The sequence below is a fragment of the Rattus norvegicus genome, chromosome 3 (assembly GCF_021556685.1).
Source record: "Rattus norvegicus strain SHRSP/BbbUtx chromosome 3, alternate assembly SHRSP_T2T, whole genome shotgun sequence".
NCBI classification, from domain to species: Eukaryota; Metazoa; Chordata; class Mammalia; order Rodentia; family Muridae; genus Rattus; species Rattus norvegicus.
The window spans coordinates 152,989,513-153,016,010 of NC_141536.1; the positions used below are offsets into that span (position 1 = coordinate 152,989,513).

The 26,498-nt window shown below is 48.6% G+C and overlaps 2 protein-coding genes and 1 long non-coding RNA gene across 11 annotated transcripts; 2 read left to right on the plus strand and 1 right to left on the minus strand.

The window, feature by feature from the left end:
* Positions 1-1,284: 1,284 nt before the first annotated feature.
* Tp53tg5 (TP53 target 5) lies at positions 1,285-6,775 on the minus strand. Of its 2 annotated transcripts, none has more exons than XM_087653940.1 (5): positions 5,922-6,775; positions 5,557-5,631; positions 5,237-5,340; positions 3,251-3,747; positions 1,285-2,650 (listed from the first exon to the last, which is right to left on the minus strand). In XM_087653940.1, exons 1-4 carry the CDS (start codon positions 6,048-6,050, stop codon positions 3,276-3,278), a joined length of 780 nt encoding a protein of 259 aa, XP_087510066.1. In that variant the 5' UTR covers positions 6,051-6,775; the 3' UTR covers positions 1,285-2,650; positions 3,251-3,275. The 2 variants fall into 2 exon arrangements, with proteins under 2 accessions (XP_087510066.1, NP_001413916.1); NM_001426987.1 differs by having other exon boundaries at positions 2,530-2,650; positions 5,237-5,367; positions 5,922-6,045.
* Positions 4,503-22,266, plus strand: Dbndd2 (dysbindin domain containing 2). 8 transcript variants are annotated; one of them, XM_087653942.1, is made up of 4 exons: positions 4,503-4,685; positions 19,715-19,898; positions 20,088-20,225; positions 21,633-22,266. In XM_087653942.1, the coding sequence occupies exons 1-4, from the start codon at positions 4,668-4,670 to the stop codon at positions 21,830-21,832; spliced, it is 540 nt and encodes a 179-aa protein (XP_087510068.1). In that variant the 5' UTR covers positions 4,503-4,667; the 3' UTR covers positions 21,833-22,266.
* Positions 22,267-24,206: 1,940 nt separating this feature from the next.
* Positions 24,207-25,816, plus strand: LOC148006583 (uncharacterized). Its single transcript, XR_015684820.1, has 2 exons — positions 24,207-24,429; positions 25,610-25,816. It is a non-coding gene; the product is annotated as an uncharacterized LOC148006583 (long non-coding RNA).
* Positions 25,817-26,498: the final 682 nt, after the last annotated feature.

Sequence of the window (26,498 nt, forward strand, 5' to 3'; positions counted from 1 at the left end):
AGGACTGTGGCGGGCAGATTGGACCCATTCCTTTGGATTATTGTGAGATTTTCATGAGATACTACAGGTAGCACACATCTGGAAAGTAGAAAATAACCCATGATTCTGAAAGTTAGCAGGCTCCCTCCCATATACCCATTTTACAGACGAGGAGACTTTTCCAGTCCGCCTCACCTTACTCATGAATATTCTCACTTAATCCACTGGGAGAGAGAGAGACTACAAAGAATTAGGGAGTTAACAATTCGATCAGCTTAACATCACACAACTCCCGTTCCAACTTGATCCAGATAATTGGGTATCTTTTTTTTTTCTTTTTTCTTTTTTTCTTTCCGGAACTGGGGACCGAACCCAGGGCCTTGCGCTTGCTAGGCAAGCGCTCTACCACTGAGCTAAATCCCCAACCCCCGATAATTGGGTATCTTAGGAAACTGACAGCCAGTCCTTATTTGCAGGCAATTAGGTAGCAGCTCACAAGGGAGAAACAGAACCAAGCCTGGGATGTTATAGCACAGAACTGTGAAGGAAGTTTAGGGAAAGACTAAAATCCTTCATCACCCCACAAACTGACTTTCCTACATAAGCTATATTCACTTCAAGACCTCTAGACGGCTGTTAGTGCTACCCCCACCCATGGCCTCTTGAGACAAGGTCTCACTGTAGCCTTGGCAAGTGCTGTCTATGTAGGCTAGGGCGGCTTTGGACTCATTGAGATCCCTGTATCTCTGTTTCCCAAATGCTGGGATTAGAGGTCCCACCTCTCCCAGCTAGTGTCCCTTAAAAAACAAACAAAACCAATTGAAATAGCGAGGTGTGGTGGCACACACCTTCAGTCCTAGCACTTGGGAGGCAGAGACAGGCAGATCTGAGTTAGGAGGCCAGCCTGGTCTACAGAGTGAGTTCAACACCATTTCTGGGATACTCTTTTCTTGAATAATGGCTCCTACCAAACCTAGGAGAAGCTCAGACTTAAGTGGTTAAATTCAGGAAAGGGAGCACTCAGATATAAGCAGATGGCAGTCACAAATGCCCAGGGCTTGGGGACAAGGCAGAGTTGGAAGAAGTTCTGTTGGGAGGCAGAAGTGTCTTCCACCATGCTCTTCCTTCCCTAGGCCATGGTGGGTCTCGGCCTCTGCACACAGGCCTCAGCCCAACTCCTCCCCTGGGCGCAGACTGCAGCATGGCCACCTTGGCCAGGCCTTCTCCTCTCGGGCCTGTGCTTGAATCACTCTCTGAAGAGGGTGCCATGAAGACAGTTTGTGCCCTGACCACCCACTGAGGGATGTTGATGTGAAGTCATATGCTGATAAACAGGAGGTTGGAAAGAGTTTGAAGAAAGGTTATTTACCAAGGTTGATGAAACCAAAAATGGAGACCACTGAGCAGGAAAACAGCTGGAGAGGAGTGACCAGGGAGGAGGCTGCTGGGAAATGCCAGGGGTGGTTCAGTACAGAGTGCTCAGATGCCCTGGGCTCCACCCATAAGAAGCAGCAATATGGTGGGACACTCCCGATGCCACGTTTGGGTGGTCCATGGTCTCAGGCTGCCCTTCTAATATTGATGGCAGTGCCAAGCCCAGTAGAGAGAGCAACAGTGTAGGGGAAAGTGAGGCTGTCCTCCCATCCCTGTCCCTCCAAAAGGGGATCTTGTCACTGTTGCCTGCTTCTCCAGAGAACTCTGTGGGCCTGCCCTTCCATGGCTTGGAAGCTGGGTGCCTCACCCGAGGGCACACTCATCAGAGCCAGCTCCAGGGGAATATAAGAAGGGCTATGGTCTTTGAAGGAGGTCTGGGTTCCTTTGACCCATCTCCACAGCTGTGTGTACAAGGCCCTCTGATTCCCACTGACAAATGATGACAGTTATGAAATCAAGTCAGCCAGGGCTCAGGCTCAAGGGTGTTGAACGTACTGTTAGGACACTGTGCCTACAACCCCACCTGTCCTGGTCTTTCCCATCTCTGAACTAAGTTAGAGTGGTTGAACAGGATCCATGACCTGTGACCCAGCAGGCCCAGTTATTGACACCACATGCACTGATAATCAGTGGTGAGCTGGATTCTGGGAAGACTCCGTTGGCCAAGGCAGGCTCTGTGTGACTTTCTCTTCTTAGGAATATGGAAGGGAGAGAAGCCAGGAGATGGGGGTGGAGGGTAGATTTTGCTCTGCTGACTCCTCTCTGAGCAAGCCTGGGTGAGTTACCTGCTGTATAGCATACAAGTGTCTGCCTCTCCTTGGGTTGCTGGACCATTATGAGGCACCTGTACCCAGGAGACAAGTGGTCTCTGACTTCACAGAAGACCCACTGACTGTTCAAAGGACCCACCTTGTTGGGGAGCTAGGAGAGATTGAAGGACACAGCTTGGTAGATTTTCTGTTCCCGTTTTACAGAATGACCTTAGGAGTCGAGGGATGGAGGAGGATAGATAGCAGACTCATGACACTTACACCCAGCCTCCTCCCCCAGACCTCCCCCAAGATACCTTTGCTCCATGTTTATGAGATTGCCAGTCTCAGCTAGGCAGCGCGAGTAGTCATAGGGGAGATTTTATTTGTAGACTTGCGACTTTCTTGCCTATCCCTTCCACTAAGCTGATAGATAGCAGGATCTCTACTTCTTTTACACTTCAAGTTCCCATCCAGGGTCACACCACCTGCAAGCAGAGCGCCCTGTTAGTTATGAGACTCGCCCCTAGAGGGCGCTGCTGCTCAGTGAGCGGGCTCGGCCTGGGTCTTTGTTTTTTGTGGCAAGTTGGAGCTATCTGGGTTTCCCAAAGGGAAACACTAACATGGACTTCAGGACCCAGTCAGCCTCTCCCTTTCATGGGGAACTCAACCCATGAAGAGAGTTTCTTGTTGTCTTTGCTTTAAGAACTTTCTTTTTAGCATTCATCTTATTTAAAATGTGAATGAATCAGAGTTGATTTGGTCTGCAGGGAGGAAATGCAGAAAGCCCAGTGTGGCTACTTCTCCCTAAGTTTAAACATCACTTGAGATTCAGACACAGTAGTACCCCACTCTTCTGAAGCCTCCTCACATGAGACAGTACATGTCAGGTCTCACACTTCCAGCACACCTCCTCTAGAGCTCAGAGTCACACCAAGATGTATCCTCAGCCCAGCTATTAGCCGGCTGTGTGGCCGGGTCAATAGCTTCCTCTCTCTGGATGTGGGGCCTCTCAGTACTGCAAGCCACAGTCACCAAGACCCAAAGCCCCGAGTGTGAGCCTGGCGGAGTGGCAATGTCACACTTACCTTGTATGGATGGTGCATAGGCAGCTCAAAGTGATGCAGAACAGAAACGGGTACAGGAACGCTTGAAGCAGCGTAAGGCAGACGATCTGCACATGATCCGGCGTCCTGGAATGTGTATGCGCGTGGGGAGCCCCTCGAACCAGACCAACTGGTCAGTTATATCCAGCGGCTTCATGTCCCCCATGGGGAGGCTGTGATGGTAGGTCTTCAGGAAGACGACGCGTGGCTTCTTAACGTATGCTTTCCTCTTCTGGGCTCTGGTTCTCGAGCCTCGGCTCTTTGACGTCTTGGAGACTTTAGATTTTTTCTGTGTTTTTCTCCGTGTCACTGCTGCAGGTGTCCCCTTAGATCCTCGCTTGAGTTTCCACTGCTTGGATGTCTTTTGCTTAGGTTCCTTTATGGACTCTGCCTTCTTATAGTCTGGTTTCTTCTCAAGGGCCCTAACCTCTTGGAGTTCTGCATTCTTTTCTTTCACTTTCTTGCAGACATCATTGTCCCTGAGAGGGAGAAGGAGAGCTGTCAGCAGAGCACGGCTAAGAGGGTCCTTCTAACCCAGTCCTGAGGTGGTTGCTCTGTGGCTGGTTCAGGAAGCCGTTAGAGATAGACTGAAAAGAAATGTCTCTCGTGCCGTGGGGAAGGTGTAAGAGAAGTTTAGGCAGAATGCATGTGAGATCTTGTGAGGCGGATAGCATGACCAATTTCTGAGGAGCCTAAGGGTAGTGTGTTGTTGGCACTTGCCACTGTGCTAGGCTGTCTCAGTGTTCCTTTCAAAATAGATTCTGAGAAATCATGGCGCTCTGAGGAGTCTTCTCCAATACCCTCACCTGTCCTGGGTAGAAGGCAGGATGAAGGCAAGATGCCTCTCACATGGAGGGCTAGTTAGGGACAACTTTTTTTTTTTTCTTTTTTTCAGGGCTGGGGACCGAACTCAGGACCTTGTGCCTCCTAGGCAAGTGCTCTACCACTGAGCCAAATCCCCAACCCCAGGGACAACTATTTTTTTTTTCTTTTCTATTTTTTGGAGCTGGGGACCGAACCCAGGGCCTTGCGCTTGCTAGGCAAGCACTCTACCACTGAGCTAAATCCCCAACCCCAGGGACAACTATTTTTAAGAAATGTTTCTGTGCTTTAAAAGCTATGATGTTCTGTGGCCCTGAGCCTTGTGGTGCTGGGCTTTCTGGACACCTGTATCTGGGAGGCCACATCACAGAAAGAACCTTAGGAAGGAATAAACAGCTTTTTTTTTTTTTCTACCAGAAAGGAGATTTCCTCAGGAGTACGTGTGCCAGCGGGGCCAAGCCCCATGCAAGCTCGTCCTAGCTGGTGACAGTGATGGCTAGTGGGTGACTGCTGTCAAGATCTGCCAAGTAGGAAGCCGTGAGGCAGCAGCAGACTGGAGCGGGCTCTGGAGTCAGACATGGAGTCTGATCATCAGGTGACCTCCCAGGCCCTGGGTCTCCATCATCAAGTGGGTGCTGTAATGAACCTAGGATTGCTGGGAAGCAGGAACTAAGTGGGGTGCATATGTAACACGCCAAGCAGAGAGCAGGCACTCATGAAAATGCTCCTCGAATTCTAGGGCCACCTCCGCATAATTAGGTTCTGGGCAAGACTGAGAGGGCGACTGGTCTGTGAGTGAGTTGCTGCCAGGGAGAGGAAGGAAGGAAAGCTCCCACCACATACACACTCAGCACACAGGGCAATGGTGGGCTCTTAGCCAGATGACTATGGTCACTGTTGCAGCCACAGCTTTGACATAAGGTGGGAAAGACTTCAAACAGGCATTCATTCTACCACTTATCATCAGTTCACTTCTTGAGCTTCGGGCCCTATCAGTAAAGCAGCCTGTGTAAATACCTGTTGCACAGAGCCCTTCTATAAAGTAGGCCACTGTTTCTGACCCTCCCCCACAGTGCCTGTCCCTAGGAAAGATAGCCACTGGGTCCATTTTGTGAGTGTATGAGGAAGGGGTGTGGGGGAGCTTACCTAGCAGAGATTTGCAGGATCTGTGGAACTCTGAGCACTGAATACCAGCACCTTCTGGCCAGCCTATGGAGTTCTTGGATCCGGCTATTCGAACTCTTGAATAGCTTCAAGAGGGACAAGTTTTTTAATACCTGCCAGGGTCAAGAAACCAGAAAGAGGTTTCCAGATCTCCCAGGAGAGCCCCTCTTCCCCTGCCAGTTGCTTGGCTCAGCCCAGGGCTGAGTCTGCTGGCTCCCTTGGGTCACTGGGTCTGGCACCTGGGGCAACACTTCAGGTGGGGGTCGGGTTCCCTAAGCAGGGGCTAAAATGGAGCATCTCACCGTTTTAAGTCGGTTCCGCTCAATTACTTTGCCCACAGGCTGGTTTATCTTGTCCTGTAGTTTCTCATCTTGCATCTGAGGGATGGGAAGAAAGTGAGAGAGCGCGTCCTGGTATAGGGGAGTCCCCTCGCATTCCCGTATTGTGCCGTATTGTGCTCATTTGGCTGAGTTTGGTTAGACCAGTCCTAGACTAGAGTCTTATCACGTTGGGTTTGGAACAGAACTGAGAGCATCTTAGCTCTGCCAGCCTCCATTGACCCTTCACCTTCCCCCTTTCCACAAGGCTGGAAAGACTCTTTCTTGCGGCTGGACTCTCTGGTACGATTCCTTCTATGGGGCCTGCCGGGCTCTGGCACAGGGCTGACCTTAGAAGCCACTTTACTCTTCAGCCTCTTCTTTGTAGATGGACTCATACTGGGGCTGTAGGAGCAAGACTGGACCCAGTGCTGCCTGCACCCTGCCCCTCTCACATCAGCACTTGGGCTGAGTACCATATGATGGTTCTGGAGCTGCCAGGCAGGGGAGCTGTGACGTCACTGAAATGTGTGACAGCATCAGGCTATGTCTCTAGGGGTGAAGGGTGGAGGGTCAAAAGGCCACACCCATCTGTGGAGAAACACAGTATGAGGCAGGCGGTGTGTACGCGACCGTGACCTCCCTATGAGGTAAGAAGATGGACCCTCTTTTTAAATGAAGCTGAGATTTTAAAAGGTTATGCAGTTTACCAATTCATGACTGGTTGCTGGTAGAGCTGAGAACATGATGTGGGTCTGACAAGTCAAGCCATGAAAACCGGAGTTCCCAAACCTCCTCGCTCCAGCCAGGCCACCTAGTTGACTGGCACCCGCAACCTCTTTTTCTTCATATAATTCCTAGAATAAAGTGAGCTTATATTCAGATGAAATGAGGCATAGTTTGGGTGCTGTGGCTGTAGAGGGCTTACATTTTAGTGGAGGCAAGTATCCCCCAGATGGTACGTGTGCGTATTATAAATTTTGCTGATGAAGTCTAGAAATAATCGTTCAATGCTCTTTATTATACATTTTATTGTTCAGTTACTATTCTTTTGTTTAGTTTTGGTTTTGGGTTTTGGAGACAAGGTTTTTCAGTGTGACGGAGCCCTGGGTGTCCTGGAACTCTCTTTGTAGACCAGGCTGATCTTGAAGTCACAAGAGATCTGCTTGCCTCTGCTGTTTAAGTGCTGGGATTAAAGTCGTGCACCACTACACCCAGCCTGTTTTGGGTTTTATTAAGTATTTTTTATTTATAGTGTGTGTGTGTGTGTGTGTGTGTGTGTGTGTGTGTGTGTGTGTGTGTGTGTGTTGGGGGGATGCCTGCAGAGACTGGAGAGAGTGGTATCCCCTGGAGTTGGAGCTCTAGGCGGTTATGATCTGCGTGGGTGCTGGGATGCAAACTTGGATTGTTCATAAGAGCAATATGTGCTTCTAACCACAGGTTCATCTCTCCAGCCCCCTATTTTATTTTTGAAATAATTGTCTTGCTATGTTGCCCAGGCTACCCTCAAACTCAGAGAGCTATCTTAGTTCTCTCTCTCTCTCTCTCTTAGTTTGTCCCCCAATTTAGCCGATATTTACAGTATACTTTCCTTGAATTTTGCCTGAGTCTTCTTTCCATCCATGGCCAGCATGTGGTCATGTCTAAACAAGTGTGGTGCCAACGTAAGGATTAGAATTTGTATTCAAACTGAAAGGCAAGAAGATAAAAGTACAAAATAATAGAGACCCTGAAACGATGAGAGAAACTTGAACATTTCTCATTCCTGACTGGCTTTACATTGCTAGTGTTTTCTCCAGGTTTTTCTTTCTTTTCTTCTTTGAAATTTTTTCTATGTAGTCCTGGCTGTTCTGGAACTAGCTCTGTAGACCAGGCTGGCCTCAAACTCATAGAGATCTGCCTGCCTCTGCCTCTGCCTCTGAGTACTGGGATTAAAGGTGTGCACCACCAAGCCCAGCTTCCATTACTTTCTTAAAGCCAGACCAGCAGCCAGTCATTTTCTTCTGTGAAGGGCTGCTACAGTGGGACTTTTCAGCTGTAGCTGTAACTGCCTACCTTGGTTCTGTATAAAGCAGCCGCAGATAGTATGTGAGTGGGCATGGTTTTATTGCAAGAAGACTATTTATAAATACAACAGATGAGCTGAATTTGGCCCATGCCAACCAGGGATGAATCAATGAAACGATACTTTTAAGCCTAGTTTGCCCTGTTTACCTCTCCTGGGAACCACTCCTACTGAAGTTCATTTCAGCTTAGCAGTTGGTGTCACTGGACTTAGGATAAGAAAAATATTCAGGAACGTGCCTTTATACATCATGTCTGTGCTCTCAAGTCTGCAGGGTAAAGACTCAGGGAGACATACAAACAATGGTGTTCCAGGTTAGAAAGGGACAAGCGAGAATATTTTTTTGAGAACTTTTTTTTACTTTAGTGTATGCACAGTATTGTATTACATGTAATTGTAAGTTTAGCCATTTAACCTTTGATGCTGGCTGTACTTTAGAATGAGCCTGCGGAGATTCTCAGAATGGAGGGGTAAACTTTCCTGAGCCTACAAGTCAGACTTACCTTGTCACTTACAGCAGATGAAGCTAAATGTTTGCATCAAAGTAAACAGGGGGATGAGGATAAGAAAGGTAAAGAAAGGGTCTTGCTGTATTAAACAGTGTGATGGGATAAGCCAGCATGTGAGAACCTGGGGCAGGAGAATCAATTCAAGACCAGCCTAACCACACATGGAGACACTATCTCCCAGACAAAAGAGAACCAGTTTGGAGAGATTGCTCAGTGGTTAAAAACATGTCTCTTACAGAGGACCAACCCAACAGTTCCCAGCACCTCTGTGGGTGCCATGCCTCAGCCAACTGTAGCTTCAGTTCCAGGGGTTCCACCAGCCCTCCGGTTCCCAGGTGTCTGCACTCATAGGCACACACACACATAACTTTTCCCTTAAGGCCGAAGTCTGGTTTGTGAAATATTTATCAAGAAGGCGAGATTTGAGCAGATCCCTGGAAGAAATGGAGGCTGTGGTAGCAGGACATGAGATTGAAGAGGGAGTTACCGTGGGTAGGGATAGATTGAGGCCCACCCTAAAGGATGATGGTCTGTCTGGTTGGCTACATCAGAATAATCCAAAGAGTTTGCAAGAAATAGCTTCTCAGGCACTGTCCCAGTACCTGGCCAGTCTGATACCCAATCAAGTTTAGTACCCACTCCATCCTAGACTTTCTTTTTTTTTTTTTTTTCTGGAGCTGGGGACCGAACCCAGGGCCTTGCGCTTCCTAGGCAAGCGCTCTACCACTGAGCTAAATCCCCAACCCCAATCCTAGACTTTCTTTTTTTTTTTTTTAAAGATTTATTTATTATATATAAGTACACTGTAGCTGTCTTCGGACACACTAGAAGAGGGCATCAGATCTCATTACAGATGGTTGTGAGCCACCATGTGGTTGCTGGGATTTGAACTCAGGACCTTTGGAAGAGCAGTCACTGCTCTTAACCACTGAGCCATCTCTCCAGCCCAATCCTAGACTTTCTTAAACGTCCTTCATCCATCTGTCCTATGAAGGTCTGTTGGGGACATTCATCTGCCTCATGGAAGATAACAGGGGTAATCAGGAAGGAAGATAGGTGTCAAGGACAGTCTCTTGTGCACACTCTTCTGTGGACCCCAGTGCTCATTGGCCATTTTACCTGCCCAGGGATCCTACTGCTGCTCCTGCCACTGTGGTGTTTATCCAGGGAGTTGTTAGTCCTGCAGATGCTCTGAGGCCTGTTAGCTCCATTGGCTCCGTCAGGCCACTTACAGTGCCTGCTCAGTACCAGGCACCTTGGACAGCAGCACTGTAGGCAGAGCATGTCCCCTTTCTGTGTCCATTTCACGCCCCTAGGCCAAGGAGGTAGGCACCTCTGGAATGTAGCTTCTCAAGGGCAGGAGTTTTTGTTGCATTCATTGATAAATCCTCCAGCACCTAGAGCTGTGTCTGGCAGAATCATAGGTCATAATCAGGTTAAAACCAAAATCAAACAAAACCCCACAATTATGTAGCATTGTCTGTGACAAGGGTAAATGAGGCCTGAAGGAAAAACAAATGTTAGCCAGGCAAAGGATATAGGGTGAGCAGGGCCATCTCACTAGAGGGGATTTAAAGGGTGTTCTAGGCCACGTGCAGCAGGATGGACAGGGAAAGTGGACACAATGTAGGTACTATGTTGCTATGTGCTTAGGATCCAGGCTGTGAGCCGGGGAATCACCTTTGAGAGCCCCAGGAGAGCTTGGTCTGGACATACAATGGCTAAATTCTGTGCTGGGCCCACCCGACTGCCTTTTTATTCCATTCTTTCATACATCTTTTGGAATGTTTATATAAGATTTTGTCCTTTAGAGGAGGTTTAAGTTTATATCAAAATTAAGTAGCTGGATGTGGTGGTACATGCCTTTAATCCCAGCACTTGGGAAACAGATTTCTCTGTGAGTTCAAGGCTATCCAGCTCTGCATAAGGAGTTCCAGGTTGGCCAGAGCTAAACAGTGAGACCCCGTCTCACAAAGAAAAAAAATTACGTAGAATGCACAGAAATTTCCCACCACCCTCCCACCTTGGGGAGTAGCCCCTCCGAATTCCACCAACAGTGTTAGTTTCTGACAAACATAGATGGTGCGTTAGCTTTATCATGACAGACCATCCTTCATGTAGGGGTCCCACTTGCTACTGTGCAGTGTATGGGTTTGGATGAATGTGTAATGATGTGTCCTTGATATTACATCACACAGAACTGTCTCAATGCCCTAAAAATTCCTGTGCTCCACTTTATTCCTCCCTCCTTCTCAACCGAGCCCTGGCAAATGCTGACCTCCTTATATCTTTATAGTTTTGCCTTCCAGTATGTCCTGTGATCAAAATAAAATAAGTATTTAGCCATTTTGGATGGGTGCTTTTAATAATAGCATTTAAACATACTCCATGCCTTTTCATACCTTTTGAGTGATTACCCCCCACTTTTTTTTAAAATTTACTTATGATAAGTACACTGTAGCTGTCTTCAGACACACCAGAAGAGGGCATCGGATCCCATTACAGATGATTGTGAGCCACCATGTGGTTGCTGGGATTTGAACTCAGGACCTCTAGAAGAGCAGTCAGTGCTCTTAACCACTGAGCCATCTCCCCAACCCAAGTGATCACCTCCTTTTAGTACTAAATAATACTGATTTCTGTAACCCTCTCAGTTTATTTATCCTCACCTACTAAAGACCATCTTTTGTGACTTCAGGTGTGGGCAGTTATGAATAAAGCTTCTGTGAACAGCTGTCTGGGGTGTTTATGCAGACACACGCTTTCCATGCCTCAGGATAAAGCCGGGGGCTGCAGTTGCTCATCATCATTAGTTGTGCAAGACGGCACTGAGCCGTCTCCTGTGGCTATAACTGGCCTGGCCTGGAACTCACTCTATGGTGCAGACTGGTCTCAAACTTGCAGTCCTCCTGTCTTAGCCTCCAGAGTGCTGGGAGTGCTGGGACCCTAGTCGTGAGCCATTACACCCAACCCAGTCAACGCTATCACTCCTTATCTGCTTCCCACCTCGTCAAGGTAAAGCTACCTGAGGCCAGACTGTTCTGTAACAGTGCCTCATGAGTAGTTTCCCATCATCCATCTGGTTCGTTCTTCCTAGTTCCATAGAGAAAATGCTTGCATGGGGTGAGAAGCCCGGGATAATAAAGAGAAGAAAGTCTGAACACAGTCTACCGTCTGAATGCTTCTCTTCTTTGAAGGTTTCATACATGTACACTGTATCTTGTCATATCTACCCCCATTCCCTCCTTCTCAACTCCCCTGGACTCTGTCCCCAACACATTTCCCTCCCATTGTAAACATCCTGTCCTTGTAACACAGAGACTGATTAGTGCTGCCAAGGTGCTTGGTACAGAGTCACCCACTGGGGCCTTCCTGTGGCCACCTCTGGTGCTGTGACTGAGCGTGGTTTCCATAGGCTTGTACTTCTCCTTGCTTGGTCCCCAGTTGATGAGCTGTTTCGAAAAGATTAGGAGGTGTAACCTTTTGGGAGGAGGTGTGTCACTGGGAGTGGGCTTTGAGGTTTCAAAAGCCTACACCAGGCCTACCTAGTGTCTCTCTGCTGTTGTCTGTAGATCAGGATATAAAGCTCTTGGGTATGATAGTGGACTCACCCTCTGAAACCTTAAGCAAGTAACTGTACCTGTAACTCCAGTCAAATGTTTTCTAAGATTTGCCTTGGTCATGGGGTCTGACACCACCCAAAGAAAAGAGACTCTTCCTTCTGTATCCAGATGCCATAGTGGTTGTATGGTTTGTCTTTTCACTGTTTTTGAAATTAAAATATAATTACATCTGCCTTCCTATGTCCCCTCCTACTTAAGGTTCCAAGGCTGACCAATGTAATTGTGGGGAGCTCATTCCTAGGGAGACTGTTCCTCCCACTGTCAGGATTGCTGACTTCTTTGAGTATGAGTGGGGTGGGGCATCCTGAGATTCGCCCTTTCCAAGTCAGCGTGCTGACTGCTGTGGTAATTCTCCTGACCTTGCTTAGGCAGCCATGCTGTTGAAGCATCATGGGCAAATCTTTCAGTCATTCCTAGGAGACAGAACCTCACAGCACCTCTCCTGGTGCTTCAGCATTTAGTCCTCCATCTCCTCTTCCCTGATGTTCTCTGAGTCAGGTGCAGGAGCTGTGCTGTGTGAGGCCCTGGATCTCAGAGGGCCTCTCAGCCCCACTTTCCTAACCCTGCCTAATCCCTAACTGCAGTCCGAGGGCCTAACACCCCTGGCAGTTCTGAGGGATGAGAAAATCTCTCTTAGACCAAGGGAGACTTTTCAATTGTCTTTGAATTTATAATCATTTCAAGTTTTTAAAAATAATTTTAGGGCTGGCAAGATGGCTTTTGGATAGAGATGTTCGCTATAAAGTCTGACAACCTGAGTTTGATTCCTGAACCCCACGTGGTAGGAGAAGAAAACCAAGTCCTGGGGCTGGGGATTTAGCTCAGTGGTAGAGCGCTTGCCTAGGAAGCACAAGGCCCTGGGTTCGGTCCCCAGCTCCGAAAAAAAAAAGACCCCCCCCCAAAAAAAAAAGAAAACCAAGTCCTGCAGCTTGTCCCCTGACCCCCACATGCATGCTGTAGCAAGCTGTAAGTACGTAAGTAAATAAATAAATAAATGTAAATTTTAAAATATTTTTAACAGCAAGAAAAGGCTTCTGAACTCCAAAATTACATTGGAAGGTACAGGTTGGAAAATTAAACTGCAAATGAGTATGCACAGGTGGGTCGCACAGAGCAGAGCGCACGAGCAGAGTACACAGCAGGGTATGATGTGCACACCCACAGTTCCAAAAATGGGGTGGGGTGGGGGGACAGAGGCAGGAGGACTGCCACAAGTTCTGGGGCAGCTAGGACTGTACTGCAGAATGCTCTCACAAAATAAGCAGAATAGATTCAAAATCCTACAGGAATTCCGTATGGAAATCAACAATGTAATGTCAGATGTATGAGGAGAGGCAAATGCAACATGACTGGAGAATGGCAGGACTCATGTCTGATGTTACGTGTTTCTGTGAAGCTATGGAGTATTATAAAGGCATTGTAGAACTTTTTCCGGTTTAGAAGACAATCTCTTCATCACATTGTATTAAATCCCTGCTTTGTGGCAGTGCGGCAATGCAGGTCTTACTTATAAAAATTAACTCAAAACGAGTCTTATGGAAACCTGAAACCTACGAAACACATAAAGAAGCAGAGCAAGTGGGGTGTAGTGGTGCGCGCCTTTAGTCCCAGCGCTCGGGAGGTAGAGGCAGGCAGATCTACACGAGTTCAAGGCCATCCTTGTCTACAAAGCAAGTTCCAGGACAGCCAGGGCTACACAGAGAAACCCTGTCTCAAAAAACAACAAAAGCATAGGACTAATTCTTAGTGACTTCAAGGTAGATCCCGACAGAGAGTCAAGGCCTTTCGAATCCTGGCGTGCTCATCAAAGGCTCGACCAAGAGGCCCAAGGAGGGTAATCACTAGTTACTAGTGGTTTATCTGTGTAGTGTTTAACAGCAATCTGTGAAGTTGCATTGTCTGTAATTAAGATACACAGTCTGACTTTATAGGATATAATAATAAAATAGTGATGGTGGGGGCTGGGTAATGTCTCAGGCAATAAAGCACCTACTGTGCACATGGGGACCTGAGATGGATTCATAACAGCCAGGGTGCTGGCTGACCACAGTCCAACCCTGCTGCTGACGACAGGGAAGGGGGCTACCACAGCTAGATTCCTGGGGCTCACTGGACAGTCAGGTTAGCCAATGTGTGAGATAAGATCTGGAGAAAGACCTTGTCTCAAAAATAAGGTGAGTGAACGGTGGAGGAAGATACCTTACAGCAGCCTCTGGGCACACATGTACAATGTACACACCGGCAAGCACAGCTGACACACTTGTATTCCCACAGGCATGTACACACATACAGAGGGGGAGAGAGAGAGAGAGAGAGAGAGAGAGAGAGAGAGAGAGAGAGAGAGAGAGAACATGAAATAGTAAGGCAAACCAGTTATCTATTTTAACATTTTGACAATTTAACACTGTCTCCATTAGTTAATTAATATCCCTAAATTAGACCAGAATGGCCTCCAACTCAGAGTTCTACTTGCTTCTGCCTCCAGAGCGCTGGGATTAAAGGTGTGCACCACCACGCCCAGCCTACACTTTACTCCAGACATCTTTCTTTTGATGCAGGGTTGCTAGCCTCAGACTCACTATGCAGATGAAGGGTGACCTTCTGACCTGCCTGCCTCCATCTCCAAGTGCTGCGCTCACAGCTGCATGTTCTCAGGCCCTGGTCTTAGCAGAGCCTTGTGCATTCTACACAGGACTCCCTACTCGAGTGACATCCCTAGGCCTCGTTGTGATTTTGTTTAACTGTTTTTATCATCTTAAGAAGCCTCTGTTGAGGGGCTGGGGATTTAGCTCAGTGGTAGAGCGCTTACCTAGGAAGCGCAAGGCTCTGGGTTCGGTCCCCAGCTCCGGAAAAAAAAAAGAACCAAAAAAAAGAACCAAAAAAAAAAAAAAAAAAAAAAAGCCTCTGTTGAACTGTCTTCAGGTTCACCCATTTCTTCCTTAGCTATGTTGAATTTTATTGAGGATACTGTCAAAGGTGTTCTTCAAACCTCGAGTGTGTCTGTCTCTCCTGTTGCATATGATCTGCGATAGTTTCTTGCTCTCTGCTAAAAATTCTGCTCATTTACATCATCTCCATTTTCCATGAGAGCATTTCATGGATCATCATTCTCTTAAATTCTGTCAGACAGCTGCAGCATCTGGGGCTCAGACCTGATCCTCTTGATTACTTTGAGTCTTGACAAAGAGTCTTGACTTTGTTTTTGGTTTGTTTTTTTTTTTTTTTCAAGACAGGGTTTCTCTGTGTAGCCCTGGGTGTCCTGGAACTCTTCTCTGTAGACCAGGCTGGCCTTGAACTCGGACATCTGCTGTCTGCCTCCTCAGTGCTGGTGTGCACTACTCTCCAGCCTCTGACTTTTACTCGTGACATAGGTCTTGTATTTCCATGTGTATTGTGACCAAGCCATGGACATAGTACATAGAATGGTAGGCACCAAGCACAGTGTTACTTGTGCCTGGACATTGCTTTCCTGTGTGAAGCCATTAATGTGAGTGACTGAGTTGTCTCTCTCACTGTTCTGTCGTCCGCACTCCTGCAGACGTAGCCCATTTGAACCACAGTGGGCCTTTAACAGCTCCATAAACATTTTAGCTAACTGGTTCTTCTAATTTCTCTTACCTTTATGCGTGGAGATTTCATATTCCCCCTCAGAAGTAAGCCAGTGCCTACATTCTATGTCTCGTGGAGACTCCTATCCTTTGAAATTCACGTTCATTAGTTACTTTGCAATCTCAGTTCTCTTGACAAAAGCTATGAAGACTGTCCAACAAGTTGTAGAAATTGTTCTTAGTGTGGCCATGCTCGTCCCAGCTGGAAGGCAGAAGTGTCAAGCCATCTACTCCTTCCTGGTCTTTCCTCCTCCCGGCCAGTTCATTCCTTGCCACCCAGGATCATTCTTTTGGATGACACAGTTCTAGTGGAGCTTGCTGACTTGACTTCAGCTTGGACATAGCCTTCTTCTGACCAGTTTTTGAAAATCTGGGATTAGGAGGGGCAGACATCCTGATCTTTCATCAACTTTGATTGAAATAACCTCGAGCTCAGTTGATTCAACCAGACAGGAACTCCTGTTCTACACACTCTCCCCTGCACTCCCGAATTTGACTAGCCTTTAAAAAGTCTATTTTCTAGAGTCCTTCTTCCAGAGATGAGTTTGAAGCCGGGGCAGGGAGAAGGGGTGAGAGAGTGAGTCCTTGACCTTGGGAGCTAAGCTCCAGCTGCTGTAGACCACCTGGAGTTGGCCTCATTTCTGTGAGAGAAAAATGAGACCAAGTATCTACTCCATCCATTAATGAGAATCAGGACTCAAACTTGGTATAATATTTCTGAAAAAGGAAACTTACAACAGGATAAAAGAGCTGTAGTGACAGCCAGCTCAGGAGGCAGCCTGCCCAGGTTCCAATTCCAGCCCTGTCACCAACTAGCTTAGAACGTCAACAGTCCCCTACGTCTCTGTAGCTCTGTTTCCGTGTCTATAAAGTGGACATAATGACATTTACCTCAGAGGCACCAGTAACGCCCACAGAAGCGCTAACTGTCCGGGCCCCCTTCCTATGGCATAAGTTCTTAGTAGAACACAGTCTTTCCCTTTCTCAGAAGCCATCCCAACCAAGAGAGCTATGGTTTATGGAGCATTTGCAGTGTGTCCAAAGTCCTACACTAAGAGGGCGGGATTAATTAGCCATGGTTAACAGGCAGGATCAAGAGTCAGAGAAGGGTTTGCCCAGCTGGCCAGGAACTGCCATGGTTTACAACTCACAAGGGGGTCTGGCTGTGACTTACCCTCCGCACTCCCTGCTTTCCACAGACTAGCTCCACTCTTCTGAACGAGAGAAAGCTGTGCTGTGCTTACCTCGCAGGCTTGTTCTCAACCTAGCCACACAGAAGAGTCCCCGACTCAGGCATTGCTGGAGTACTGTCCCCCTGTGGGGAAACCCAGATGCACCTGCTTCTCACAGCCAGCCCTTTGCACACACCCTCCCATTTCCCTGCTTTTCAAGACCACTTGAAGCTGGGTATGGTGAGAGGCAAAGGCAGGAGGATCTCTTGAGTCCTCTAGGATTTTGAGGCTAACCTGGTCTACGGAGCAAGTACCAGGACAGCAGGGCTACACAGAGAAACCTTGTCGAAAGGAAAGGAGGAAAAGAAAGGCTTACAATACCAGAGCCTAGATTTTATTCTAACACAGGCGATTAAAACATGAGACTTGGGCTCTGAGCTGTCCTGTGTGGACAATGTAGCTAGGCAAGAGAGGACACAGGAAAACCAGAAGGAGGCAAGCCAGAGTGGTGGGAACAGAGGAATGGTGTATTGGAAAGATATGTAGGAGAGAGAAATGATGTGAAATGGAGGTGTATTTTAATGTGGGCCTCAAAGGAGAGGGAGATGACAAGGACGGTTTCCTGGGCTGCAACACAGATTCCTAGTGGAACACACACACACACACACACACACACACACACACACACACACACACACACACACACACACAGAGTCATGGCTCGTCCTCACACTGCGTTGAGAGTCAGGCAAGGGGATGGATGGGGAGAGAAAAAGTGGGGAAGGGAATGGAGCATTGATCCAGGGGCTGCTATACTGGACACTGCTATCCCTGGTTTGAGCCAGGAGATGCTGGGGGGGGGGGGCAGTTTCCGACTGGACCGCCCACCCACGCCTGGCTGGACGTCTGGCATCTCTGGAGCACCTCGAAGTGTTGGCTCCCTGCCGGCTTGTAGGGTGCGGCGCCGGCTCATCCCCTCCAGCCCTGACTCGCCCATTCCGCTGACCCGTAGGGCGGCGGCTCGGTGTGGTCCTTAGGCCAGCTGAGGTAATCCAAGAACCCGGGGGTCGACCGAGGCAATGCACTTGACTCGCTGGGCGGCAGCCGACTCCCGCCTCCCCACCCCGCACCTTCTGGAGAAGTGTGCGCGTAACCGCGACCAGGGTGATCGAGGTGCGGAGAAGCGGGCAGCTGGCGCGTGCGCGTGGTCGTTGCGTGGGCGCTGCTCTGGAGTCGAAGAGCATCAAGTGTGCGTGGGCCGGAGCCGGCGCGTGTGCCCGCAGTCGCTGTGCGCGGGGCGGGGGTGCCGCAAGTGCCTTGGGCGCGCGCAGCCTCGCACGGGCGGAGCGAGGAGGGATGCGTGCGGGAACTTTTCGCCCGCCCCGCAAGTACGGGTCCCGGCGTTCAGAGGAGCTGTCCTCCGCCGCCAGCCCCGAGTGCCCGCCCCGCCCCCACTTCCGCCTCCCGCCTCTTCCTCGTTCCCGGCTCCCAGGGCCGCCCGGTCCCCAGGGAACCCCGCAGGCACAGCCCCACCCGGCCGGCGCTGCTCGCTCCCACGCCCCCGCCGCCGCCTGTCGGGAGCGCACCCAGCGAGCCAGAAGGCGCGGGCGCTGCAGGTAGGGGGGAATGCGGGTTGGGCTCAGGTACGGCAGACCGGGCCACCGCAGCACCGGAACGTGGGGTGCCCTCCTCCGCCTGCCCGGACTTCGCCCACGCGGCAGTCCCCTTTTAGGGAATTCTTTGCCTCTTGCCTCCTCCGGCGCGGGTGGGGCCGGGGCAGAGGGCGTTCGTTCTCCATTTCCCTGGTCCTGCCCGGGTGTCAACCTCCTATCTCCAAATCCCTACTCTTCCCAGTCCCTATGGTCGTGTAAACAACTACCTAGCTCTGGGAATTGGCTCCGCAGCCCCTCAGAGCCATCCCTTCAACCTGGTAAGACCACAATGTCAGGGGGAAGGGAGTGGAGAGAGGAGTCCGGGTGGTCCCGGGTCATCTGCAGCTCCCTCACGAGTTCACCTCCCTTCTCCGCAGCTCCGCAGACCGCCCCTGGGGCCCTGGGTATTTTTAGCGTTGTGACCTGGGCGGCAGCTCTAAGAGCCTTTCTCTGGAGTCAGCGTCAGCGTCTCCCTTCTCCTTGGCCAGCCGGCAGCCACATCAGCTCCAAGCACTGACTTGGCCCTGCCTGGCTCATTAGTTTCGGGTCCCTCCTGAGCTACCCAAGTACTCGAAGACCTGACCAAGAGCTGAGATACACTGTGGCCAGATGAGGTTTCTTGGAGGATGACAATTTGGTCCTCACCCTGGAGATTACCCTGCTCCTGGTGATGGACGGGTTCAGAGTACTATACCACGAATGGGAATGTATGCACAGGGCTGGCCCTAGAGCTCTGGTGTTCTGCAAAACTCAGTGTTGGGAGTCTAGACACCTGGTTTGAACTATACCCAGCCCCCACCCTTCTAGTTAGTACCTGCTAGCTTGAGAAATAAGCCAGACAGATGTGTGAGAGGAGGGGACAGCTCTGAGAGTTCAGAGGACAGATGCTCAATTCTCTATAAACAGTCCTCCTTCACAAAGTATTGTCAGATAGTGTGTGAGGTAGATAGGGTGATACCTTCGGTGGAAACCCTGGGACCAGAAAGAGGCAGGGAAAGTCAGGAAGTTAGGTCTTCGCCCTCAGAGAAAGGGTTTGGAGGTAATGAGGATTGTGGTGTTGGGGTGTGTGTGTGTGTGTGTGTGTGTGTGTGTGTGTGTGTGTGTGTGTAGTCTTTCTTTGGGCTTTGTAAGGGGCGGGAAGAACCAGAGCTATAGCGCCCGGCACTTTACTGTCTGTCTCACTCTGTTCTTCCCTGGCCTTCTGAGGGGAGCTGGGTCCATGAAATGGCCAGCCCCTCCCGTCTCTCAGCAGGGCATGTAGGCAGTTAGCCAGCATTGACAGCCTTCATGAACGGCAGGCTCTTGTGGTGTCTGGAACTGACATCCCCATTGTGGAACCAGGGCCAGCCCTGCCTCTATCTGAGTCTTGACGTTTGTAGGACGAGTCTTATTTCACAAAGATTAAGAGGCTGCTGAGGTCAGAGCCGTCCAGACTGGAAGCGAAGGCTGTGTTGCTGGGATGCCAGCTGCCGAGGGGCTGCTTAAGCCTTGGCCCCCACTACTTTCTGTTTCAGCCCCACTTCTGTGCGTGTCTTACTCCATTACCCCCAGGGGCTGACATGGACCCAAATCCACGAGCAGCCCTGGAGCGGCAGCAGCTGCGTCTCAGGGAGCGGCAGAAGTTCTTCGAGGACATTTTACAGCCAGAGACAGAGTTTGTTTTCCCCCTATCCCATCTGCATCTCGAGTCACAAAGACGTAAGTTTCAAGTTCTGAGGAAGAATTGGGGTAGATTGGGGAAGATGTTCTTGTGGCTCTCAGATCTTGGGGGCCAGCTCCCTTCCTGTTTTTGTGCCCCAATAAACTTTGAAATTGTGATCTCACAGCTAAGTCTGATCATGCTCTCGAACGCAGCCCAGTCTGTGCTCTACTTCTCCCGATGTACAGCCCCCATAGGTAGCATCTCCTCGATGGAAGTGAATGTGGACACACTGGAGCAGGTGGAATTTATTGACCTTGCGGATCAGGATGGAGCAGATGTGTTCTTACCTTGTGAGGATTCTCCTCCAACTCCCCAGAGGTCTGGTACGTCCCTTTGCTTTGGGGACCGGGGTACCATTTGGCCAGAGCTGGGTGTTTGGGCCAGAAATGAGGCTGTAGGTCAGAACCAGGGAAGAATCTGAAGTAGAAGTTGGAAGTAAGTGTTTCTGCTAGAGAAGCAGCTGGCTGCTCTGCCTTAGGGAAGTTGACTCTCAGGGGGAACTGGGGTATGGATTCTTCACCCAAAGTTCTACAAAGGCTAGCTATTTTATTAAATTTTTACATTTGTGGAAGTAACATAATTATTATCAGATTTTGGGGTGTTTTTTTCCTTTTGGTTTGTTTGTTTTTCAAGATAGAATTTCTCTGTGTAGCCCTGGCTGTTCACGAACTCATGGAGAGCCACCTGCCTCTGCCTCCCAGCATGTTGGGGTTAAAGATGGCCATCACCATGCATGGCTATAATATTAATTATTTTAATAATGTATCTATTTTTTATTTTATGTGCATTGGTAGTCTGCCTGCATGTATGTCTGTTTGAGGGTGTTGGATCTTGGATTTACAGATAGTTATGAGCTGCCATGTGGGTGCTGGGATTTGAACCCAGGTCCTTGGAAGAGCAGATAGTGCTCTTAACTGCTGACCCATCACTCCAAACCCTATAATGTTAAATTTTACTGAATAATTTACTAGGTTCTTAATACTGTGCTAAAGTACTTTACCTGTTTTCTCTCGACCCTAATGTGTCAGGGTAGGGAAAAGGCTCTTCATTTCATAAAGAAGGAAGCTAGGGGCTAGGAATGCGTTCACAAGCACAGTTTACACAATATGCTTGCCTGGCAAGCACTCTTGAGTTTGATTTTAGCACTGAAAGAAAAAAGAAATAAAAGAAAATTAGGCTCAGGAAGTTCAGTCACATAGGCAGGAAGTAGAAAGCTGATATTCAAACCCTCTGCCTCGCTCCAGACCCTGTATGCTTACCCTGTGAAACTCACATTTTTGTTATAAACTGCTATGGAGATCAGTAGCTCCTTCTGATAACAACCCTCAGGAAACAGAAGCAAAACAGATGATCACGAGTTTGAAGCCAGCTACAGAGCAAGACCCAGTCTGAAAAAAAACAAATGGCTCTAATTTCCTGATGGCCTCCCAGACATTTGATAACATCTTAGGATTTTACCCTAAAAACTTAGAAATGCAGGAAGAACAGTCCTCGGTAGGGAAAATGGCTTGCCTAAAGCTCTCCAGGAAGAAATGAGGTAGATCTTGAGCTCTCGAGTTGACTCCGGAACGTAAAATGTTGTATGATATGGAAGGGGCTGGAGGTCCTAATCTGGCTCCTCACTGACTGGGGAAGTAATTCTAGACAGGTTCCCTCCCGCCCTCTGTATGCTTTTCTGGCCAGTTCTCTGGCACTGTATGTAGTCCTGACCCGCTCATCTCCCTGTGCAGGAGTGGATGACCACCCAGAGGAGCTGAGCCTGCTGGTACCCACGTCAGACAGGACCACATCCCGGACCTCCTCCTTGTCCTCTGACTCCTCCAACCTGCGCAGTCCAAATCCAAGTGATGGGGGAGGAGACACTCCCTTGGCACAGTCTGACGAGGAGGATGGGGACGGTGGAGGGGCAGAACCTGGACCTTGCAGCTAGCAGAGGCCCCTTACAAACTGAGCGATCTGGCTGTTCTCCATGGAGAGGAGACCTTAGGTCCACCAGAGCACTCTGGAGAAGACCTGACACTTTACTTACATCAGCACCAAAGGGAGGGAAGGATGGTGGATGGTGTGCCTGAGAGTTAGCCTCCCCGCTTTACTGATAACGCTGTCCTGCTGCCACGCCCCCACAGTGCTTTCTTCTGAGGTAGGACTTCCAAGTGAGACTCTCGAAGGTGAGGTGGGACAAGATGCCACTGTTTTCTTACTCCCCTCCTGCCCCCAAATGATCCTGTAGTCTCCCACTAGTCTCCTAAGCCAGTGTCTCTGAGGGAAAGTTCTGAGGAGTTCCACTTTGCAGTTATCCTGCCTCTATAAGTCCTTTCTGGGAACAGGATATGGTATAAATAATAAATAATACTGTACCACTCATTTCACTTCATTCTTCATATTGCAAAGATCCCAGCCCCGCTGTCATTAACTAACTAGTACCATACATATCTCCATCACTCATTTACTCCATTTTGTCAAGAAGTACTTAGGAATTTCATGTCTCTGTAAGGCATTTGGAATAGAGTTCCGAGTAGGATGAAGTACTTTCCTGTTTTCAGAGCTTACTGTCTGGTGGAGAAAATCAGGTAAATATCATTCCCAGTATAGTAAGTAGCATGATCTAGTCGTCTGATATCAGGAAACAAAATTGACAAGATGGTTTCTTAAGCAGAGATCTGAAGCACACGAGTAGCCAAGGAAGGCAGAGGCAGAAGGATCCCATTGGGGAGAAGCTGCTGCCCTAGAACGCTAACTGGAGAGGCTGGGCTGGGTGTGGGGGCTCACGCCTTAACCTCCGCACTTCAGAAGTGGAAGCAGGGGGACAGCTTTGGCTTCGTAGCACATTTGAGGCCAGTCTAGGTTTCATGAGACTGTCTCAAAAATAAAATAAGCCCAAAAAAAAAAAAGAAGGCAGGAGGAGAAGAAGGAAGAAGAGGAGAAGGAGAAGGAAGAGCACAAGAAGAAGGTGGCTAAGGAAGCTAAAACACACCTGGTTTGCTACATTGTTAGATTTGAAAATATACAGGGAGAGGTAAGCTTAATGAAGGTCAGGTTGTGAAATGCTTTGAAGCCTGTATTAGGTTTCAGTTTGACAGCTAGTAAAAGATTATGACTTAAGATACAAATTTATCCTCCTTGTACCCAAGAAGCCAAAAATACAGGGCTCCTTGGGGAAGGTCCACAGTAGCCGAGCACATGCTGCTTTCTTGTTGTTTTCCTCAGCTAACCACAGTACGTAAGGTCCATTCTCGCCCGTGTCTCAAGTTTAGCATTAGCCAGAATGGCATTGAAAATGGCAGGAAACAAGATGCCGTGGAAAATGGGCCAAAAGGGCACAGCCTGGGGTCTATTCTTACCTTGAAGCTCTAACAGTGGTGCTCACTTACATTTCATTGCCCAGAATCTTTTTTTATTTCTCTTGAGTCCTTTTTTTTTTTTTATTAACTTGAGTATTTCTTATTTACATTTCGAGTGTTATTCCCTTTCCCGGTTTCCGGGCAAACATCCCCCTAATCCCTCCCCCTCCCCTTCTTTATGGGTGTTACCCTCCCCACCCTCCCCCCATTGCCACCCTCCCCCCAACAATCTAGTTCACTGGGGGTTCAGTCTTAGCAGGACCCAGGGCTTCCCCTTCCACTGGTGCTCTTACTAGGCTATTCATTGCTACCTATGAGGTCAGAGTCCAGGGTCAGTCCATGTATAGTCTTTGGGTAGTCATTGCCCAGAATCTTATAAGAGAAAGCTTATAGACATTTTACAGACACGGTAACACAGCATTCTCAAGAGAGTACATTGTAGCTTTTGGAAAGACGATAACCCTTTAAGTCCCTGAATTGCCACCGCTGCACCAGGCCCAGTGTCACCTAACATCTTTCGGAAGCACAGAGTCTAGGGGGAGGCTGGGGTGTATCTTTTTCAGAGGCACTCTACTATCTTGACTGGTCAGGGTTTTGTTCCTATGGAGTAAGAGGAGAGTAGCCATTTAGCCGTGTACATGGTCGGAAGCCATGTTGAAAGGTTTGGACTTTCTTGAGAATAGTGAACACAAGTGGTTGTGTTAACCCCAGAGATGCAAGGAGAAAGACCACCAATCCAGATGACCATGACCAGATTAATTAAAGCAAGCTTTTTCTTCATGTACCCAGGCTGTCTCCCTAAAGGCAGGCTTCAAGAGATCAACAGTGGAAGTGGGGAAGAGGTTTTTATAGCTCAGAGGTAAGGCATTTCCAAATTGGGGATTTGGCAGGCAAAATAGGGTTACAGAAGCAGAATAAGGTGGTCATAACAAGGTAGTCATAGCAACCTTTAGAAACAAAGATAGGGTTCCAAGATGGTCATAACTTTTTGAAACAAACATGGTTGATGTTTCCTGGGACAGGCCATCAGAACCATTTGTTACAGCTGACACACAGCGCAGTCCCTGAGAAACAGGTTGAATCACAAACAGGAACAAGTGAGCCTAGTTGGTGTTCACCATAAGATGACCTTCATACCTAAGACGGAGGCGGGCTGGTTTATCCGTTGGACTTGCTTGTTTAAAAGGTAATTCTGACTGCAGCTTAGAGAATACACAGGAGGAGGCAGGCTCTAGACAGGCAAAGAATACAGTAACATGAAAATCACAGCAGGTCCCGAAGGCTGCTGTGACCCTCCCTTCTCAGGCTCAAGCAGGGGATAAACAAATTGACATCATTTTGTCCTGTAAATAGTGCAGGCTGGTATTTAACATGGGTAAAACACAGATACAGTATTGATGAGGGAAAAGTCGCTTCTGTCATGGAGCTCAGTGTAGTGGAGCCCAAATGTAAATTTGCAACTATGACTAGTGCGGCAAAGCAGCCAACATATTCAGAGAGGTCACAGGAGTCTCCCTTGAGGAAGTGACACTGGAGCTGAGATCTGAATAACAAGTAGGAATGAGCTAGGGTAAGAGAGAGAGGCTGGAAGGCCCCTTGAGGCTGATTACAGGGATCAAGTGCCCGCAAACCAGAGCATTGCATTTATCAAAATAAGAGATAAGAGTGGTCAGGCTAGACCTGGTGGAGAAAAGGAAGGTGGGGGATTTAGGCTTCAGAGGCAAACTTGGACACCATTTTATTGGGTGAGATTGAAAGGAAGGGGACAAAGGCACAGTATTGTTTCTACCTCATGCTACAGGATGATTGTAGGGTGTGGGCTGAAATTGTAATAAATCTGTTCAGATGTATTGACTTTGGGTGTTTTTCAATACATCTGAGACAATATGGTAAGCAGGGACCCGGATCCAGGAAGTGTGGAATTTGGGTAAAAAGGATTAGACTGAAAAAGTCAACACACATGCTTTAATCAATGCCTGGGTGGAAGTAAAACCGTGGTAAGAGTGACTTCGCCCTGAGAATGCTGAAAGAAACGTTAGGACCCAGCCTTAAGGGTCTCCAGTTCATTTTCACATCTGCAGGATGAATGACCTTTAGCCCAAGTCAGAGCTCCTCAGGCTGACTGACACCACTTACAGCTTCATGTTTCTTCCCACCAGGAAGTCCTGTTAATGTTACTAGGAAACTGGGAAGTTTGTCAGATCTCCAAGGAAGCTAGACTGTCCTTCAGCTCTCTCCTGTCTCAGAACTTGTACCACAAATACTTTTTGCCCTAACATCTCTGGGTTCAAGTTGAGATCATTTATGAAGTTGGGCCAGGAACCCAGCCTCATGTTAAAATGTCTTGTAATTTGCTCCTGTTACAGATAACGGTCCTTGTCTTGTGCCCACCTTCCCTGAGCATAGCAGAGCTCTACCTCCCCTCTTGATGGGCTCATCTGTGCCTCTGAGCCCACCCAAGCTCTCTCACAGGGCTCCTTGGGACCACCCCTCTTTCCTTCAGGGTGAGTGATGAGAAGCTGGACTTGCTTGGTTACCCTCAACATTCCAATAAATCTTTCCCTTCTCTACCACACAATGCTAAGATTGTGGAGTTTGGGGCAGGATCCTTCTTGTGGGAGGGATCTACAGTACTCTTGAGAACTAGGATTGTTTGAGTCTCTGGGAAATCTCCAGTTGAGCTAGTACGAGCCCCAGTTCTGTCTGGAAAAGACTAGGGTCTGTGGGACCACCAGACCACTTCCTGGTAGGGACAATGATCTCTCCTTCTGCCAAACCACAGGGGGCTGGCTAGCCTTCAGAGGCTCCATCCACAGCTGACTGTTTCCTCAAACCACACAGTATCCTTGGAGACAACATGCAGATTTAGAGCCAACTCCAAATTAAAGGGCCCAGCTTTCAGCCTTCCAAGCCTCAGTGTGGCTTCTTTCTAGTGCAAGGCTTACTGGGTAGACATCCTGATTGACTCTGAAAGGGAAGAACTGTGCTATAGAGGAAACGGAAGGGATCACAGGTCAGCAGAGTCCCCAAAACCACCTGGAATGGTCCTCGGGTGTGCAGGATCCTGCAAACAGCATGGTGGTGTGAGGCCAGCAGGAATGTGGTACGACTGAGCTCATTTGTTCGCTCAGATATGACTGAGTACACCTGCAGTGTGCTGCCGTTTGCACTGACGACAAAATACCAGGTTGACCAAGAGCTCTTCCAGGAAAAGAGTGTAATGAAATGAAGGCCATGGTACAAGTGCATGGATGA